At 41.3% G+C, this 20,217-nt stretch overlaps 1 protein-coding gene across 3 annotated transcripts in view; it reads left to right on the top strand.

Moving 5' to 3' along the window:
• The window catches only part of AKT3 (AKT serine/threonine kinase 3), a 254,031-nt gene that overhangs the window by 126,505 nt on the left and 107,309 nt on the right, over positions 1-20,217 (top strand). For all 3 annotated transcript variants that reach the window (XM_075924864.1, XM_075924865.1, XM_006135203.3), the window contains exon 3: positions 12,534-12,659. In XM_075924864.1, coding sequence (XP_075780979.1) covers positions 12,534-12,659 — 126 coding nt within the window. The remainder of the gene's footprint in view (positions 1-12,533; positions 12,660-20,217) is intronic.

Below are 20,217 nucleotides of genomic sequence, written 5' to 3'. Positions count from 1 at the left end.
AGCTCTGAAAGATCATGGTTTTTCAAACTGGTCTTCCATCTTATTGTTTGATGCAGTCATGTCTGAGGGTAAATTCATGAAAACAAATACTGGAAGTCAAGAGAAAACTAGGCATATTACTTTTTTGGAATGTAAATTTGCTTATCTCAAGAGAAGCAAGAAATACAGTCAGGCTGATCTATATATTAAAGTTATAGACAGTATAGACCAGGTTGCTTTAAGAAGCAATATGTTATTCTTTATTATCAAGAAATTCTAATAAAAATAGTTTATTTTAAAATATTTATTTCAATATATATTTTTTAAAGATTGTCAGCAGGGAAGTTTATTCAAAGATCTTCTTTGTACACCTCATGTCAGTTGAAAGATGTGAATCTATACTTCCGTTTTGATAATTACTCACAGATTGTGCTGGATAAGATTATGGACATGTTTTTAAAAATTCAGGCCACAGTTATGAAGAGTTAGAGATATGTTGGCCATATTTAGAACTGATCTTTTTTGTGTCTAATTTGGGCTATAATTAAGAAAACCTTGCTAATTCAGACATTTATTTTTTAGGATCAGGACCCAAATTTGTAACTGAATCCGTAAACACGTATGCATTTGAGTACAGGCAGTCCCCGAGTTACGCGGATCCGATTTACGTCGGATCCGCAGTTACGAACGGGGATTTTCTCGCCCCAGAGGACTGGAGTGGCGGGAGCCAGCAGACCAGGGAGACGCGGAGCAAAGCGGCGGAGGACCCGGGCCGGACCCGCGGCGCTGATCTGGAAGCGCCGCGGGTCCGGCCCAGGTCCTCCGCCGCTTTGCTCAGCGTCTCCCTGGTCTGCTGGGGGAGGGAGGACGCAGCTAGTGCCCCTCCCCCCCAGCAGACCAGGGAGACGTGGAGCAAAGCCCGGGGCCTGTGGTAGAGCAGGTGGGGCGCTGCCGGTTGGTCCCGCAGCACCGCTCCTTGGCGCTACTGGATCAACCCGGCAGCACCCCAGCTGCTCTGCCCCAGGAGTCCTGATTCAGCCGCTGCTGATCAGTTTCAGCAGCGGCTGAATCAGGACGCCTGGGGCAGAGCAGCTGGGGTGCTGCTGGGTTGGTCCAGTAGCGCCGAGGAGCGGCCGCGGTACTGGACCAACCCAGCAGCACCCCAGCTGCTCTGCCCCAGGCATCCCCAAGTCAGCCGCTGCTGAAATTGAACAGCAGCTGACTACAGGAAGCCCGAGGCAGAGTTGCTCTGCCCCGGGCTTCCTGGAATCAGCTGCTGATCAGTTTCAGCAGCAGCTGACTTGGGGATGCCTGGGTTTCTTAAGTTGAATCTGTATGTAAGTCGGAACTGGTGTCCAGATTCAGCCGCTGTTGAAACTGATCAGTTTCAACAGCGGCTGAATCTGGACACCAGTTCCGACTTACATACAGATTCAACTTAAGAACAAACCTACAGTCCCTATTTTGTACGTAACCCGGGGACTGCCTGTAGTTCCATTGAATGTGATTGGGCTACATCTCAAGAGTGAAGAGGGAATAAGAATAAGGTTTAAGTTGGTAAAATAAGCTTGTGCATATTCATATTGAGGATATGCATTATGTAACTGTGTGTGCAAATCTTTGATCTGAAAAGTGCATCAGTGGTTTTGTGAGAGTACATTAGGTATAAATGTAAGAAAACACAATTTTAAGAATTGAGTCCAGACTTGCTAAATTAGAGATCTATGCTGGATTTGTATAGGGCAATCACTTTCTTTTTTTCTTGTTGACTATTTTTAATGTTTTCCTGTCTATTATATATTTTGAAGAGTTTGTAGATTTGTTTGTGCAAAATAAAGTCATATTTCATGATTATCTGCACATACAAAATTTTGCGTAAATAATCCTGCCACTTAAATTAGCTGAATGCATTACTTTTTACACTGGAATATCCTGGGTGAAAGGTTTAATAATTATTTTTGTTTTTCACTGGAAAAAAGTCATGACATGATTAGCTTTCATAAAAATATTTGCTAACAAAATTAAAATCGAGTCACCTATCCAACTGTCATTTTAGTGCAAAGAGAATGTTTGCTGTTACAAATCACAAAATAACTCAGATTATTTATGGAAAGAGTAATGGAAGCGTTACAAGTTTCTGATTCAAATCTACTATGTATGGTAATTATTCAGTACAGTGAATAATGTTTGAAATTGAAATCCTACAAATTTAAAACTATTCTTTTACTTCCCATTTGCAAGCACATTGATAAAAAATTCTATTACATACATTTAATTTTTTGAACTTTCCTAAAAGTGTAATCTACGTAAAATTACTTTGCCCGGTCAGTGACGGGCCTCACCAGCTAGTATTTGTATATTTAAAGAAAAAGTTATTGAGAGTTTACTGCGGAGGAAAGAGTTGAATGATGACTACAGTCTATAATAGTACTAAATTTGGAGACAATAGGACAGAGATTCAGTCTAGTACTTTAAAATAGGAAGGTTATTTGTTTAGAATTAGCAAACAGGTCAGCAAGGGAATTCATTGGGTATGGTATTTAGCTAAAGGGTTTTTGCCTTTTTGTTACAAGCAATCTGAGAATAAGAATTACCATTATGTAGTTTTCTTTTTAATAAAGTCAATTAAAATATTAATTAGCACACAAAATAGACCACAGGAATTGTCATACTGGATCAGACTTGGTTAGGCTTGGAAGTGTTACATTTTTATTGGTAAATGTTCATTTCACCACACAAACTGATGAAAAAAAATTCCATGGATAATTGAAAATTACAGGAAGGCAAAATTAAGAAATAGCTAATTAGGATTTAATTTAAGGATATTTACTTCATTTTGACATCTGATATTGACTGTGTTTTATGGTTCTAAAGCTTTAACGTTTTGAATCTCAACATCCACTGTTATAAATATTTGGTGGTGGTGGTCAGTGTTCCCTCTAAGCTGAAGGACAGCAGAGCTTCACAGGTGATTAATCAGCCCCGCCCAGGCAGAGGCTCAGGGCTTTGTGCATCCTGCGGACTGGGTTGGGATGATTAATCACCTGTGAATCTGTGCTGCTGCACAACTTAGAGGGAACACTGATGGTGTTGTCGTTGTGTTGGTCCCAGGATGTCAGAAAGTTGAAGTGGGAAAGGTAATAGCTTTTATTGGATTAGCTTTTGTTGGTGGAAGGTACAAACTTTTGAGCTACCCACAGTTGTTCTTCAGGTCTGAGGAAGCTTTGCTTCCTTCCCCACTCTTGTTCTGCTTTACTTTCTACTGTTACCATGGTGGCATCTCCTGTAGGGTGTTTCCTTTCTGTAGAATGGCGACTTGTGGCTTTAGATCTTAGTGTAAGCTTCTTCAGTAGATTCATCTTTAAGCACAGTAGCCCTTGCAGCCTGTGGTGCAGTGTGATTCCTATGGTTTTCAAGTTTCCAGTTTTTGACTGGAAAGTTGGTTCGAAAAGGAGACCTGGCAGTGTCTTGCCACCACAGACGTAGGGTGAATTGAGGGAGTGGCAACCTGTCATCTGACCCTGAAGAGGCAGCTCCTAATGCAGCACACATGCACTGGCTTGGGCGGTTTCTTCGAGGAGCATGGTTTGCAGGGCTACAGCAGGAGATATAGTGCAGGGTCCCATGGTGACAGGGGTAAGGGGCTCCCAGCAGATATGAAATGTTCCCTGTGAGGGAAGGAACAGAGATTGCCCCACCAGCCATTGTTTCCCCTGGGTGCCCTCTCAGGCTGCTGGTAGGAAGGGTTGGAAGGGTTTTGTTACACCTCAGACCTGCTAAGGAACAAACCTGGACAAAGGGTGGGCTAGAGCAGTATTGCTTTTGTTGTTGTTTATTGGTACAGATTCTTAAGAGTAAAGTGATACACAGGTCACATTCATGCCGGCAGTTTGGAGGCAGGCTTCAAGTGCGGTGTAGATTACTTTTGATTTCGCTGATGGCTGGAGTGCTGGCAGGGTGTCAGCTTCCTGGAGACTTGACCACAGTGTTCCTTGGGAGATCCTTTCGGATCTCCAGGAGGCTTTACTTCTCTGGGCTGGTCCCAGATTTCTGCTGTGATGTTACATTTTGTCCAAGAGAGACGGAGAGATTTTCTGGCTGCTTCTCAGTTAATTTATCTGTTTTATAGACTCATAGACTTTAAGATCAGAAGGGACCATTATGATCATCTAGTCTGACCCCCTGCACAATTCAGGCCACAGAATCTCACCCACCTCCTCCTAGAATAATCCTCTCACCTATATCTCAGATATTGAAACCTTCAAATAGTTTGAAGACCCCAAGATGCAGAGAATCCCCCAGCTGTGTTTTCACGGTCTTTGTCTTCCTTAAAAGGTCACAGATCCTAAACTGACTTTTTGGTTGGGTATTTCTCATTCATACCTTACACACATTCTACAGGTTACATACATATTCATGCAAAAGCGACAAGGAGTCCTGTGGCACCTTATAGACTAACAGATGTATTGGAGCATAAGCTTTCGTGGGCAAAGACCCACTTCGTCAGATGAGTCCTTGAGTAATGCCAGGCATGAATTTATTTCTCTGTGATTCTTACGTCACAGTTTACCGTATATTCCGGCGTACAAGACGACCTCTGAAGTTAAAAAACATCCCCCAAAAATCGGGGGTCGTCTTGTACGCCGGATGCCCCGCCGCCGGAGCCCCTCCGCGGCTTTGAAAGCCTCGGGGGAAGCCGGCGGCGGGGCATCCCAGGCGCGCATGGGCTGCCCCCCCGCCGGAGCCCCTCCGCGGCTTTGAAAGCCTCGGGGGAAGCCGGCGGCGGGGCATCCCAGGCGCGCATGGGCTGCCCCCCCACCGGAGCCCCTCCGCGGCTTTGAAAGAGGAATGTGTGTGCTCCTCTTCTCCAGGAGCCTTTTTTATAGGGCCTAGCTAGGCTCTGATTGGCTGTCTCTAGTCCTTTTCTGATTGACCCTCTCCGAGAGCTGGGTTTAATCCTTATTTCATGGGAGTGGGATGACTGCTTTTCTGCACAGCCCTAGTGGTTCCCCACACTCTGTTCCTCAATCTATAATGTTTGTGAGACACCCACATAGAAAGCATTTCTCAAAGAAAGTTTTTTTTATAATTAACAGAAGTTCTTCAGTATGTGTAATCCCTATTCATATTGCGCCGCCTCTTATCCTTTTCTTGCTTCAGATCTTTTCCTAAGGAGACTTGCATTAGAGAAGGAACTGGAGAGGCAGTAGGTCTGTGCTGCCCCTTATGCCCTTGATCCAAAGCAAGAGGAGATGCGGACGCAGACCCACATGGACACTGCTAATGAAAAATCTTCTGTTCTCAGCTGTACTGAGTGCATGCTTCCTCACCATGGTTTTGAAGACTGTTTGATTGCCATCGCAGTCTGCAAAAGAGCTTGGAAAACTTTATAATTTTCTACCAGAGTTAATCTTTCTAGCTACATCTAAAATAGAGCAAGAATCCCAGGCAAGGCATAGATTTAAAGTAATGACCATGCAGAGTGTGAGTGAGAAGCCATTTGGCTCCTAACTTATTGTCTTGGGGAAGGAAGGGTCATAACCCTGCATAATCTCCCCATCATTTCAAAGATGTCTGTCACCCTGCAGATCGTATGGATTCTCCTACCACATAAACTGGGTTGGTAGCATTTTAGCTAGAAGTATGGACAAAAGACGAGAGTCTGGGGATCCTGTTAGCAAATTCCAGAAACAGTGCCCTTGGTAAGAAGTACAACTTTCTTGCTCACACATGTGCTGAAATTTCAACTAGAGTAATGTTTCTGGATTTTCCTTGGTGACTCAGTCTTTTGAATTAGTCTGTTACTAATAGTTTGGTCCCATCAACCCCCTAATTTTGATTTATTTCCATTGGAACATGGACAGAGGATGATTTCTGCTTCCTACCCTTTGTGTCCTTGATTTCTGTAAGGGGGAGGAAGGTCTCACAGTTCTCTTGACAGTTAGTGTCCATAATTCTCTGAACTGTAGTAAAACGGACAGTCTTGTGAACACATACTGTGATGCTACTTGTTAAGATGGGAGGAACATTAGGTGGACTGGAACTATCTGTAGTCTCAGATAGACAACATTGCCTCAGTTTATATTCAGTTCTCATTTATCTTCATTCCTAAGCTAGAAACTTCTTAAAGAAGGCTTAAGTACTGCATAAACTGATGGCTTATATTCTGTCTACACTAATAAGGAAAGCTTCCTATTTGCCACTGGAGAATAGACAATTGCATTTTTCAAGTGTTAATATAGATATACTCTAAATGCCATTTAGTATTAGTGGCTTCTTGGAAACGTGTATTTTTATTTAAATATGAGCTGCCTTAATCTGTAGAAGGCACAGGATAGGATCTAAACATTTATTGCCAAAATTTGAGTCTTAAAGTGAGAGAGAAAAGTATGTGTGTGTGTGAATGAAAGAGATAGAGGTTGTATTATACTGTTTTGCTATAATACTCCATTATATTGACCAGCATACACTTACTTGATCACTGGATGCTAAGGGAAGATATATTTTTTGTTTCTTTTTATCTCAACTTTTTTTACAATTGCTTCAGATTATATTGCAAATTCCACATGTTATGAAAACAAAAAAGGAAAATCTTTAATAAAACTATGATAAATTTAATAACTGTCATCTTAGGTAAAAAGTCACTTCTGATGCTTCTTATGATATGTTAGGTAACACTGCCCTCAGAGGGCCAAGATAAGTAAATTCAATTTTAAAACAAAGTAGTATTTTTGATGTCTTGCTTGACCTGTTTGCTTTCATGATCTTGCTTCATTTTAACAATGTATATTCAATGTGATTTAGCTTTGGTTTCTTTTAAACAGTTTTTGTTTGTCCCATTTTCCTAATCTTTGCTGTAATGGTACATTCAGTTATTGTTGTGCCTCTGTTTATTGGGAACTGAGAGAGATTGTAGTCTCTCGTAAAACAGAAAACATATATACGCCTCCCTTAACAATCTTAATAACAAATAGTGCATGCCTCTCCACCGATACTCTGACAAACAAATTAAAAAATTCCAAACAATCCCTCAGCCCATAATATTCTTTCTTTGAAGATCATTTTAGTAAATTGAAAAGGAAATATCTGCAGCAGATTTTTGGTCTTCATTGCTTGCTTTTTTTTTTTTTTGGTTATTTATTTAAAAAAAATCTCACTTGTTTCTGTGTGGCAGCTGTTGCTCCTTTCTGGGAAGCAAGTTATTGAACTCAAAGGCTTCCTTCCGTTTGCCTGTCAGCGCCATACATTAAAATGTTTTCCTGACATCTCCAGAAACCCTTTTAATATTCAAAAGTATAAAATACTGTAAAATAAAACAGTTTAAATTATCTGTTGCAAAGATGACTAATTTGTCTTAATTACTGTGATTGTTCAGCAATAAAATTAGTTGGGTATTTTCGAATTAGTACTTCTCCAAAGACTTGTTGAATTCCCATTTTATTAAGAGTACAAATGGATGTTAATAGTAAAAAGAAACACAAAATGTTAGGTGAAGAGTATTTGAAGATTTAGTTAGATCTGAGGTAAATGTAAAGACATAGCCGATTCATTTAAAAGATTAATTTTATGTAAATGTGAACAAACAGAAGACTGCTGTCTGGTTCAACAGAAATCTCCCAGGAAAGCTCTTCAGCAAAAAATCCAAAATCACAAGTTTTATATCACTATGACAAACTTCTTAGAAAAAAAAGATCTAAAGGCAGGCCACTGTTGCTGTTTGCTTGTGTAAGAAGTGGCCATATGAAACCACTTTAATTGGTGTTGTACTTACTGCTTTCAGTGATGATAATCTCCGAAGAATGTCAGGTGAGAGCAATTCAGAACTTCATTTTCATGATCCTGTGGGTATATGTATGCCACAACTAAACACCTATGATTGACCTGGCTGCGCTAACTCAGGCTTGCAAGACTTGGGCTGTGAAGCTGTAAAATTGTAATGTAGGCATTCCAGCTCAGGCTGCAGCTTAAACCCTTGGACTCCATGAGAGGGAAGGGTCCTTGAAGCTGAGAGTTAGCTCCTTCTTTAGAACTCACCAGTCTGAGCTCAAATGTCTTCTCAATAGTCTTCTAATCAAAGGTTGATGTAATCAGTCTGACCATATTCCTTGTGTAACTACCTCAACTTTTGTTTTTTGCCTTTATGAAAGATCAGACTTTTATTTTAATGTGAATCTAAATTATTGTTGCCATATCTTTTCCAAAAGTTGGGGAACATCCTGGGAAGTATTGCTAGAGCAGCAAAGAAGCTGAAGCTGACTTCTTGGTTACAGAATTTTCCTTGTATGTGAAAGTACCATTATAATTTTGTAATAGCTTTACACACTTTGATCAGAGTTAAAAAGGTGTACGACTAACTTTACTTCAGTGCGGTGTATATAATTAGACACCTCTTCCTAGCCTAGTAAGATATTCTAGGAGAACATGTTTTTCAATTTAGAAGGGCATACATTTAAGCAAAATAACAATTTAGTTCACATTAACCCAGCAGGAAGCTGGGTACAAATGGAGTAATTCTTTATAGGAAAACTGCTGCTATTTTAACTAACTCTAAGACTGCACTTCAATTGTCAGGCCATCTTTTGTGCTGGTTAGTTCATGTGGACTTCTCCTATACTCTAATTTTATCTTATATATATGGACTTTCAAATATGAGTTTTTTTGCAATTCTTTTATGTTTAAGGTATGTGGTAAACATATGTTCTATTCTAAAAAAATATATTTTTACTGTGTCTTCAAATTTAGAGTTAACTCTTTCTTTAGAAATGTAATAGGCTTTAAATGACATTTACATTTGCACATTTTTATTGCTGAAAAACAAAAAGTTAAAGTTGAAATGCTGGCAGGTCATCTGGAAGTCATGAGAGAGTTGGCCTCCTTTCCAAATATCACCTAATACAGAGTGTATGATTTTTTTCTCATAGTGAGAATTTAGGCTTCATGTGAACATTGATCTTTTTTAACAAACATACACTGAAAGACATTTTTACTCTTAAAACAATTGGATTATGCTGAAGGGAACATTTTATAAATTAGTATATCTTGATAGATAGTGAACTACATCAGCAATGAAGAGAAATGTTAACCAGTATGTTATTTATTTTTTAGATTTCTGAAGTGCAAGTGTTGGCATCCATCCACTTCTCTGGCATGGTATCCATAAATTAAAAATTACAAAATAAACAAGAGACTACCCATACATATATTCACCCAAACCCACTCCATGTTTCAGTACCCTTAATCCAGGCCAGTTTTGTTATAGCAATATTGATCATTCCATGAGAAGGCACACCCGTCAATGTACATGTGCAAAAACTATGTTAACTTCATTTTGTGGGGGAGCTATAGCTTGAAAAAGCTAATTTGGGTGTGATTCATCTATACGAAAAATACAAGTTAATATATTTTAAAGAAAAGACATCCATAGTGCAGAAGACCTGCGAAGTTGTGCTGTATTGTATAGTAGAAGAGTTACCCAGTATTATTTGGTTCCTTAACTCAAATATGTTTTGTTTTTTTTCCATTTAAATCATTATTCTGGAGTTGAGCTGGGGATGAGTGTCAGTATTCAGGCAGCACCGGGGAGAGAGGAAAACCCCAGCCCTTTCTCACCACAGCAGCTTGGGGCCAGGTGAATAGAACCTGCAGTGGGCACAGTCGAAGGAGGGGTGCATGTCCCCTGTCTGGAGGACAGACAGATACACAAACAGGCAAACTCCTTGAAATATTTTGTAGATAGCGGTCCCTTTTTCCACCCCAGACCCATGCTGGCATAAAAGAGTTATATCTGTCCTAGTCCCCCTTAATGCCCTCCGTGCTCATTCTCCAGTTTCACTCCCTCCTGCCAGACTCCTCCCTTTCTATTTTATGAGAAACTAGGGGGCTTCCTCCCCCTACTCGCTACATTCTCCAACCCCCTATTTCTGGGGATAGGCAGCCCAGGTCACCGGGGAGGACTAGGCTGAGGCACTGGTGTGGCAGCCCCGGCTCTCACCCTACTCCCCAGCTACCAGGCTGAGGCTGTGGCAGTCCTGGCTCTCCTGCTAGACACTGGGGAGGGCTGGGCTGGGGCCATGGCAGCCCCAGTTCCCCCCCACACCTGCAGCCACTGGAATGCTGGGCTGTGGCAGCCCTGGATCTCCACTGGCTGAAGGTGGTTTCCTGGCTCTTCCGAGGGCAGGAAGGAGACACCTTTGCAAGCTGGGCTGGTTGTTGGGTTGGCGGCTGGGCTTGGCATGGGATGGTGCTGGCTGCAGGTCAGGGGGGCGGTTTCTTTTGGCTGGGGGAGGGGGAAGGGAAATGGCAGCATTCAGAGCTGGCAAGCTGGATCTGGTGGGAAGGCTTGGGGCTTCCCCCCCCATCCCGTAGGAAGCCAGCGCTGGTGCTCCAGTCTTGAGGGGGCTGAACTGGTGAGTGAGGAGGTTGGGTGAAGGGACAGGATTGAGGAAGCCATCAGCAGGGTGAGCAGGGAGCTCGTTGCATCCTGCCGCAGTGGACCATGCTGCCCACGGGACTCCTTCCATGTGGGCTCTGCCTACCCCCGTTCCCAGCCTGGAGCCTGGTGACGCTGACATGGTTACGTTATTTTGTCATCTCGCAGGAAATTTATATTTATATTTATATTTATATTTATATTTATATTTATATTTACACACACACACACACACACACACACACACACACACACACACACACGAATTCTAAGCACATCCCATTGTCCTGGCAAAATCAAACTCTTGCTTTGCTTTAAGTTATAAGAGAAAGCTGCATACCAAATTTATTGGTCCTATCTCTGACTGTTTAGGAGAAGTTCTTGAACAAAAGGACTTGCAGACAGCTCCACATTTGTAAGATAGATAGTAAGATTGCTTTTGGAATCACATATTCTGTATCTGGCTATCTTTGTGGGTTGTTATATTTGGGTTGAAATCTTTCTATTTAGTACTCGTATATGTAACATTGGAATTGATTTTGGTGTATTCATTAAAGCCTTTCAAGACCAAAACACAGAAGTGTTACAGGAGTTTTTGTTTGTAGTAGACAACACATCACAACTGGTTGATTGCTACAGAAGATTTATGAATTATTTGGTGAAGACATTGATTGTTAATTCCTGAAATACTATTGTGTAAACTAGGGATGTAAGAGTTTAATTAAATAATCATGTAACCACATAAAATTTTAGCGGTTACATAACTATTTGATAGTCCATGGGGGTGGGGCCAGCAGCCAGTGCACTCCCAGCCTTACTCCTGGGGAGCCCCCTGCCAGACCACACTGTTACCTCTCTATCAGAGACATCAGAGTGAGGGTGGAAGGGACAGGCGGTTCCATGGATCCAGTGGTCGTGGGGAACCGGTTTAAAAGCTGCCTCCCCTACTCGGCTGTCTCTCATGTAATCGATAAGCCTAGGATTATTGGTTAATTGTGTAATGAACTAAATGTTGACATCCCTAATATAAGCCATCTAGATAAAACATTTGTCCAAAATTCATCATACAATGTTTGAAATGTCACTTTTCTGACGACAGAATTTTGCATTTACATCATTTTAATTCATTGGAGAAGTTTGATTTTCTGTATTTTAATCTAGTGATGCAAATAAATTGCTTGCATTAGTAATTTTTTAGATGATAAAAGTCCATTCCACAACACTTTCTGCTTGGCAAACTTGTTTCACTATTTTTTACCCATACTTCTGCAAAGGAGCCGGCTATCATTTCACTAGTCATTTAACTGACATATTCCTTATTGATAATCTCCTTTAATATTACAACTATGTTTAAATTTTGCTCACTTCTTTATATCAAGTGCACATTTAGCTGGTTAACAGCAAGCTCTTGATATTGACTTACATTCTTCGTGGAAAGTGTTCAGCATATATCAGTGGAAGAAAGTGGTAATATGATTTAGTAGCTGAGGGCTTGTGATTTAAAACACTTCTAGTAACCAGTAAATCTGCCTAGTTCATTTGAAACTGCATTAGATGATCTTTTCAAAGCATGGCTTAAATTTAAAAGCAATTTTGAATAGCTCTTTGATCTCAATATGATTTTACACAGCATGTGTAGTTCCCTCTGTCTAGTGTATGTAACTGTACAATTTTCTGATCTTCTGTTTTATTCTTATTCTTATACTGCATTTGGATCTTTGCATGGTAGATAAGTTTTGGGACGCTAAATTGTAATCAACAATTCTTACAGGAGAGAAAATCAATTTTTACCTTTTTGGCCCTGGGTTTTACCACAATGTAAAAAACATTATATGATGTTTCTTTATGTTCATTTCACTTGGGGAACGGTATCTAGGATGTCAGTGTTTTAAAAAGAATGTATGTGATCTAGGTGTAAAGCTTCACTTTGTCCACAACTCTGTGTGTATTGTTGAATTACTTGCTAGAGACATAAAATGAAATGAATGATAGAAGTGTGACATTTTTCTCTTCTAAATGAAGAAAATTATCTAAGCAAATTTTGTCACTGTTAATGTTTTGCATTGTAATGTATCATATCAAAATCTCTCTTTTCTTTAGTATTAATGTATGTTTTTTCATATAGGAGAATATATAAAAAATTGGAGGCCAAGATATTTCCTGTTGAAGACAGATGGTTCTTTCATAGGGTATAAGGAGAAGCCTCAAGATGTGGATCTACCATATCCCCTCAACAACTTTTCAGTGGCAAGTAAGTCTCTCTTCAGTGGTACCTATAGTTTTAAAATCACTATAAAGCTGTTTCAATCTTTGCACATATTTACTTTATTAAAATATTTTAGATTTCATAATAGTGTGCTTATATAAAGAGGGAGGGATGAACATTATCACTCAATTTAAAATGTTAACTGTTAGCATATTGATAAGTATCTCCAGCATTACACTTTATACTAGAAATTCCCTATCAAACCTAAAAATTTGATGCTGTGGCTTACGGTTGTTTAAACTCTAAACACCATCTAGGAAATACTACTGAAGTTCTACGAAATATTAGGTTTTGCAGCTTTTCTAATTAAAGCTTTTTCATTATCTGTAATCTTAACTAACTAGACAAGTAACTGTCATAAGATGTACATTTGTAGGAAAACTTTACCTATATGAAGAATATCTCACACTTTTCCTTTTCACATATTAATATCTATACAATCACTTGAAAACTCAAAGTAATTAGAAAATTATCTAGCCTGTCAAATGGCACAAAAATCAAGCTCAAGGATTAGCCTCTTGGATAATCAGGTAATCAACTCTCCACTCAGGATAATCAGTAGTTCCAAGCAATCAAACAGTGTCCATGTATTATATGCATCCTGTGGATAAAATGGATCCATCTTGATTTCCAGTTTTGCATAGAAAGGTTTAAAAGACAACCTTTTAGATTCAGTTTGTCACCAGAAGTAAGGTAGTAAGAAATATTTTCAAATGAAGACATGGCCTATGTTGTTTCCCACAAAAATGAAAATACTTGAGAGACTAAACTGAATAAAGAAATTGTGTGGACAAAGGTGTTACTAAGGCAAGGCACACCTGTAGTACTGCACCTGGTCACAACAGAGCATGTTAAGCTGTCCCACACTGTTACATTCTTACAGATCCACAAATTATAAAAGTTCAGTTATTGTAATATTTGTCAAGCTAAACTGTTAGAAAACTGGTATGGTATGATACAATATGCAGCCTATAACTCAGACTAATACAAAGAATGTGTAAATTACAGTTTATCATATAGCATCTGTAGTTCAGGTAGGGGAGTGGGCAAGAGAGATCCTGTGGCCAAGTTTCAGAAAGAACAGCCATAGGGGCAGTAGAAGGGTCAGAGAGTAGCATTTCATTATTATATTATAGAAAGGGTTAAGAAGTTATATGTTGCATAAAAATGCCCTTTGATATTTGATTTGAAAAATTAGGAAATCAGCTACATGCGGGAAATTGCTTCTCATGGGAACATGGGTGAGAAAATAAAGTGTTACTACCTTTTGGACACACTTAGATTTAGCGTCTTCAATTTCCATTAAAATCGAAAGGGTAGAAATTGCAGTATTGCACATGAAAAGGAAAAAAACAAGACATAATGAAATCTTGGAGTGCAACATGATGGTGGACAAGCCATGAAGGAAGTAGGGGAAGCCCAGATATTGTAAAGCCTGTTTATCAAATGTCAGGACAGTAATTTATGCTCCTTCTATAAGGAACTACTAAGGCCACCAGAATAATCTGGAACAGAGATAGACAGGAGAAGCTGTTAGCAGCTCCCTGTCATAGTCACAGAAGGAGACAGCTTTCAGAGTAGAAGTCTGCATAAATTCTTGGCCATCCTGCAGGCAACAGCAGATTTCCTTCCAGTTCGCATAGCATTTCTCCATTTCCTCTTAGCAGTGAAGGGAAGGCAGCTAGAACCACTAGAAGACATTTGAGTCCACTTTCTTTATGCTTAACCTTCATGCTGCACACATTCTACATGTGACTCTTCCAAATACAAATTTTCCCTTCCATCAAACTTTTAAGGGGTTTACTGAGGATTTTTTTTTTTTTTTTTTTTTTGCCAGAGACTTGCTTCCTTGGGGATGTGCCTCAATGCTCAATGACTGCTGCCTTCTGCCTGCACCTTCAAATGTGCTAGAGCTATGGCACTTCCATTCTTACGTTATCCTGTGATTGGACCTTCTAGATCCTGCCTCTCAAGGGAGTCCTGTGGGACATCTAGCAATAGGTTGTTTTTCTGAGCCAAAGGGACTCCCATCTCTTCTTGGCTGAGAACAGTGATGGAGAGGCTGAAGTGGCACGTATAGCTAGCAAATTTTCCAAAGAGGAAGCCTGAGTTCTGCTCTGTTATTCTCCTTGTGAAGGAGTGCTTGGGGGTTCATGTTTGGGCTTGATTTAAAATACCTAGGCAGATACGTACAATATTTAAATTCATAACGGAGACACACAAGTTAACTTTAGCAGCAATCAGTAAAGGGGACGTTCTATAATCCATAGACCTGAAGGAAGACTATGTTTATATAAAGTACCTGTTCAGTCAGCTCCCAGGCATATCCTTCACTTTACATATTGGCACCAGTGCTTTCAGTATTGCTTCTTACCATTTAGTTTGGCAACTGAACCTAGTATGTACAGACATACTCATAGATGCTCTGAGACAGAAACATGCACCTGTTTTTAATGAAGTTGTCAGAGACCTGGGCAAAGAAAAGGCAGAAAATACCATTTGGAGGACAGTACAGTGTGTGTGTTACTGTGGATTCATCAATTTCAGTTGTTTTCTCTTAGTGCTATTTTAAGTTTCTCTAGGAAAAGGAAGCTTTAATTTCATACAGACTTTGGGTACTTCCTAAGGGCATGACCATTGACTTCTTTATCCCCTGGGTTCATCAGGCATAACTCTGTGATCTGAATGTCATCGTATTGGTCCTAATTTTGTTTCCATTTAAATAGGCCAGAAAAATTTTACTATATGTCTTGTCTGTCAAGGTAACTCTCAACTAACATATCCTCTGAGAGGCATTAAATCTCAATTTTGCACCTTTCACTGTGACAAAAATTACCATTGGGACTAAACCCAGTCTTTGAATCCAAAATAAACACAGCATTTCATTTTCCACATGAAATGATCATACCCTCTTTTTGCCTCAAGCCATCAAATTTGAAGGGAGGCTTTAGTATATTCTCAGTGTGACACAGGCTTTACTGTTTTCATGTTGTGGATTCCACACCCGTTAGAAAATAGCTGAGTTTTTTTTTTGTCTTGTGCCATCCAGTATCAAAAGACAAAAAGACGTTTAAGTTTTTCTTTCTAGGATGGATTTGTCTGGCTGTATCAGAAGTTTAAAGAGCAAGGTCCTTAGCTCCCTCATTTAATTTCAAAGGCCATTCTCTTAGAGCAGTGGTTCTCAATCTATTTACCATTGTGGGTCACATATGCAGCTCTCGCTGTGTTATGACTCTGTAGAGAGAGATTACCTGTATGTCTGCCAAAAAAATAACTTTTAGTATTTGCATCTGACTGCAATGTGGTTCAAATCAATTTACTACCTTTCATTTGAACACTGGCAAATCTCTACCTAGAGCATTTCATTTTGCTAATTTAAGTCAAAACATTAACTGTTAATTTGGTCTTACGTATATTAGGATCTGGAGTTGATATATCCGCCTCATTTCTCCAGACAGACACCCAGAAGCAAGGAGGCAGTACTCTATTTGCTGACATCACTCTATCATCCTTTGCTCTTCCCCCATCCCATTCCCTCCCCCTGTCTCTCCCCACTCCATCTCCTTTATTCTCCACTACATCCTCTACTGCATTCCCCCATACCTGTCTCTTTTGCTGTCCTTTCCCTGCAGCTTCTCCCTGCCACCCCTTTGTCCTGCCATCTCTTTTTGCATCACTCCTCCCTCCCATAGGCATTCACCAGTTGTCCAGAAATGGGATTCAAGAGACACAGAAGATGAAGACGCTAGAACCTAGGAGGCAGCATTCTGAAGCTGCTTGCTGGCCTCAGCCAGGAGAGGGACAGAGGGAACCTCTTCACTCCCTGGCAGCTAAGCAGAGCTCCAGAAAAATTGAGGATAAGGGAAGAGGGGGGGAACCAATGCCTGCTCAGACTACACCCTTGGCTTGCACTGATTCTCATGGTAACTGGAATTTTAGTGTCTGGGCACCAGTGCTAACTGGATCCCTGGCAGTGTCCTGCAGCACGGGGAGACAGAGAGAAGAGGAAGTAGAGGCAGCAGGCTGCCATCTGACTGCTAGCTGAGCTCCTTCCAAGCCACAGGAGCCTGTTTTGCCTTTCCAGCTGGCAGGAGCTCTCCAGCAGTACTGCGTGAGCTTGTTCCCCAGCCTTGCCCCCTGCCTGACCAGGGCAGCAAACTTTGAATTATTTTTAGCACACAGCTACAGCATTGATCCACAGCTGTGTGCTAATTAGGATGCACGTTGCCCATGGGCCACATGTTGAAAACTGCTGCTTGAGAGCTATGGTGATTTCACAGGCTGAAATGTACGCAACTGGAACATAGCTCTTGTCCACCTTCACCACATCTAAAACTTGGACGTCATATCTTCCACAGCTGATGCCGTCAGATGGAGGGTGCTCCAGGCAGCAGTTCTTTGGGGAGGAGAAATTCATAGTTAACAAATAGTTTGTTGATATTGGTTGTTTCTGCATTCCAATTTCTCAAGTTTGGCCTACTTAATACTTGCATTAAAATCACATGAACATAAGAATGGCCATACAGGATCAGACCAATGGTCTAATTAGTCCAGTATTCTGTCTTCTGACAGTGTCCAATGCCAGATGTTTCAGAGAGAATGAACAGAACAGGGACATTATCAAGTGCTGCATACCCTGGTACTTGGCAGTCAGAGGACTAGGGACACCCAGAACGTGGGGTCAAATCCATGACCAGCTTGTCTAATGGACATCGATGGGCCTATCCTCCAATAACTTATCTAATGTTTTTTTGAATCCTGTTATATATTTGGCTGTCACAGTAATCCAATTCCACAGGTTATAATGGGAGCCCCCTTCCATAACCATAACTACGGACACTTCACTAGAGGAATGGAGCGCACACAGTGATGACCACAGCACTAAGGGACGGTGGCCGACAACATAATTGACACTACACATCAACATCTTAGAACTTCGCACCATGAGAAAAGCATGCGAAAATTTCCTGCCATTGATCCGGGCAAGTCTGTGAGAATACTCACAGACAACACCACATGCATGTTTTACATAAACAACCAAGGCAGAGCCAAATCTATTCCCTCTTCAGGGAATGCACCTGGCAGTGGTGCATTCAACATCATATCACCTTATCAGCAGTATATTTCCCAGGCAACCAAAACATCACCGTGGATCACTTAAGCTGCATATTTCACCAGAATTATGAATGGGAGATGCATCCTCAAGCCCTACGTTCCATCTTTCTCAAGTGGGGCTTTGTGGAAATAGACTTATTTGCAACGTTACAGAATGCCAAATGCACCAAATTTTGTTCCAGGGTGGGACTCAGCAAGGGCTCCATGGGGGACACCATAATGATCTGCTGGCCTCACAGTCTTCTATATGCATTTCCACCAATTCCCGTGCTGGGCAGAGTCATACAGAAGATAAAACAACACAAAGCCAGAGTGATTGTCGTAGCTCCGGCCTGGCCCAGATAACCGTGGTTTATCTTACCTGTCTCAGTTGGCGGCACTGCCATCCCTTCCTCTGCTGCAGTGGCTGGATATACTGTCCCATGATTGTGGCTGAGTTCTACATCCACACATTAACAAACCTCATCTCCGTGCCTGGGTTCTACAGGGCTGAGTAACCCACATGGGTAGAGGAAGTACATAATATAATTTTGAACTGTCACAAGCAGATGACATGAAAAATATACTCCCAAAAAATGGAGGTGTTTCTCCAGGTGGGCAGACCAAAGGTTCCTATACCCATGATCAGCACATCTAATGGTAATAATAGACAACCTCCTCGCTTTAAAGAAGCAGAATCTTTCCAATTCATCAATAAAGCTACACTTAGTGGAAATATCAAGCGAGCACGAGATAGTGGATGGGCATAACATATTCTCACACTCTGTAACCAAAAAGGACCGAACAACATATTTCCTCCTATAAAGACGTCAGTGCCATCTTGGGACCTCAATCTTGTTCTTAACTCCTTGACTCACCCACTCTTTGAGCAACATGGCAACATGTTCCCTCACTTAACTGTCCATAAAAGTGACCTTCCTCTTAGCAATCACGATGGCAAGGAGAGTGGGAGAGCTAGCTGCACGCATGGCGCATCCACCATTCACCATCTTCTACAGGAAAAAGTAGTTCCAAAACCACACCCCAGGTTTCTCCTGAAAGTAGTCTCCCAATTGTACCTTAACAAACCTGTATACTTACCTGTTTTCCATCAAAAGCTGCATTTGGATGTCAATGTAGTGTGGCTCCACTGCCTGGATTTCCGGTGGGCACTCACCTTTTATCTAGATCAGAGTTTCCCAACTTATGGGTCGGGACCCAAATATGGGTCATCATTACATTTCAAAAGAGTTGCCAAGTGTCTCCCCACGTAGCTCTGCCCTCCCTCATTCCCCTGTTTTTGAATTGCCTTGGGTCACCAAGTCTTCCTGAATTGTCAAAATGGGTCCCCTTCTGGAAAAGGTTGGGAACCGCTGAGCTAGATAGAATCTTTTAGACAATCTTTGAGGCCTTTTAGTCAATCTCTGAGACTTTTTATTTCTGTAGCAGACCATTCAGAGGTCAAGCCATATCGAAACAGAGACTTAAAAATGGATAATAAATTGCATTACAAAATCCTACCACATTAACAAGGTGCCTTTGACGACTCAAATCAGGGCACACTCCACCAGAGCCATGGCAACCTCTATAGCCTTCATCCATAATGTGCCTATTGCATACTTTTGTAGGGAGGCGACATGGGCTTCTGACCACACATTCCCTAAGCACTATGCTATAGACACGCTTCACAGTTCACTGCTTTTGGGAAGGTGGCGTTAGCTGCAGTCCATCATCTGTATCCAAAGCCCCACCTTCCAGAGAGAGAAGGCACTGTTCTGTAGTCACCTACAGTGGAGCGCTCATAGGAATGCTCCTCAAAGAAGAAAGGAAAGGTTATTCACCTTGTGCAGCAACTGGTGTTCTTTGAGATGGATGTCCACTTGGGCACTCCACCATCCACCCTCCTCCCTTCTGCTTCAGAGCTGCAATATCTCTCAGCAGCAGAGAAGGAATGGATGGGCAGTTGACAGCCCGTGTGTGTTGGCACATTTGTGCCACCACATGCATGGGGAGTGTGTGTAGGGGTACTGCTGCTGAAAAGTTCTGGTTCCAAGCGCTGGGGCATCAAGACGCCTTCAGTGGAACACCCACAGAGACACCCATCTTGAACACCAGTTATTGCACAAGGCAAGTGTTGCCGGCAAGAGTAAGTCTCAGGTCCGACACTAGGTTCTCAAAGTACAAAGGATGCTACACGGGTATCTGTCAGACACAAAAAGTTTATTTCCTGACAGCTAACAGCTGTGCCCCATAACTGGAAGAACAATATAACAAAGAAACGGCATATCTTACGTCCCTTCCTGCAAGCCTGGAACCCTGGGTAGGCTGTGGATGAAGTGGGAGGTTATCTCAGCTTCCGAGGCGCCGATACCCAAAGCCCATCGGTGAGGTCCAAATTGCTGTGCTTTGGTGCAGCCTTAAATACAGTTCTCTTGCCTAGTTTTGCAGT

This window comes from Pelodiscus sinensis, chromosome 3, assembly GCF_049634645.1.
Source record: "Pelodiscus sinensis isolate JC-2024 chromosome 3, ASM4963464v1, whole genome shotgun sequence".
In the NCBI taxonomy this organism is placed as follows: Eukaryota; Metazoa; Chordata; order Testudines; family Trionychidae; genus Pelodiscus; species Pelodiscus sinensis.
Note: the sequence above shows the minus strand (reverse complement) of the source record. Positions and strands in the feature narration are given on the sequence as shown.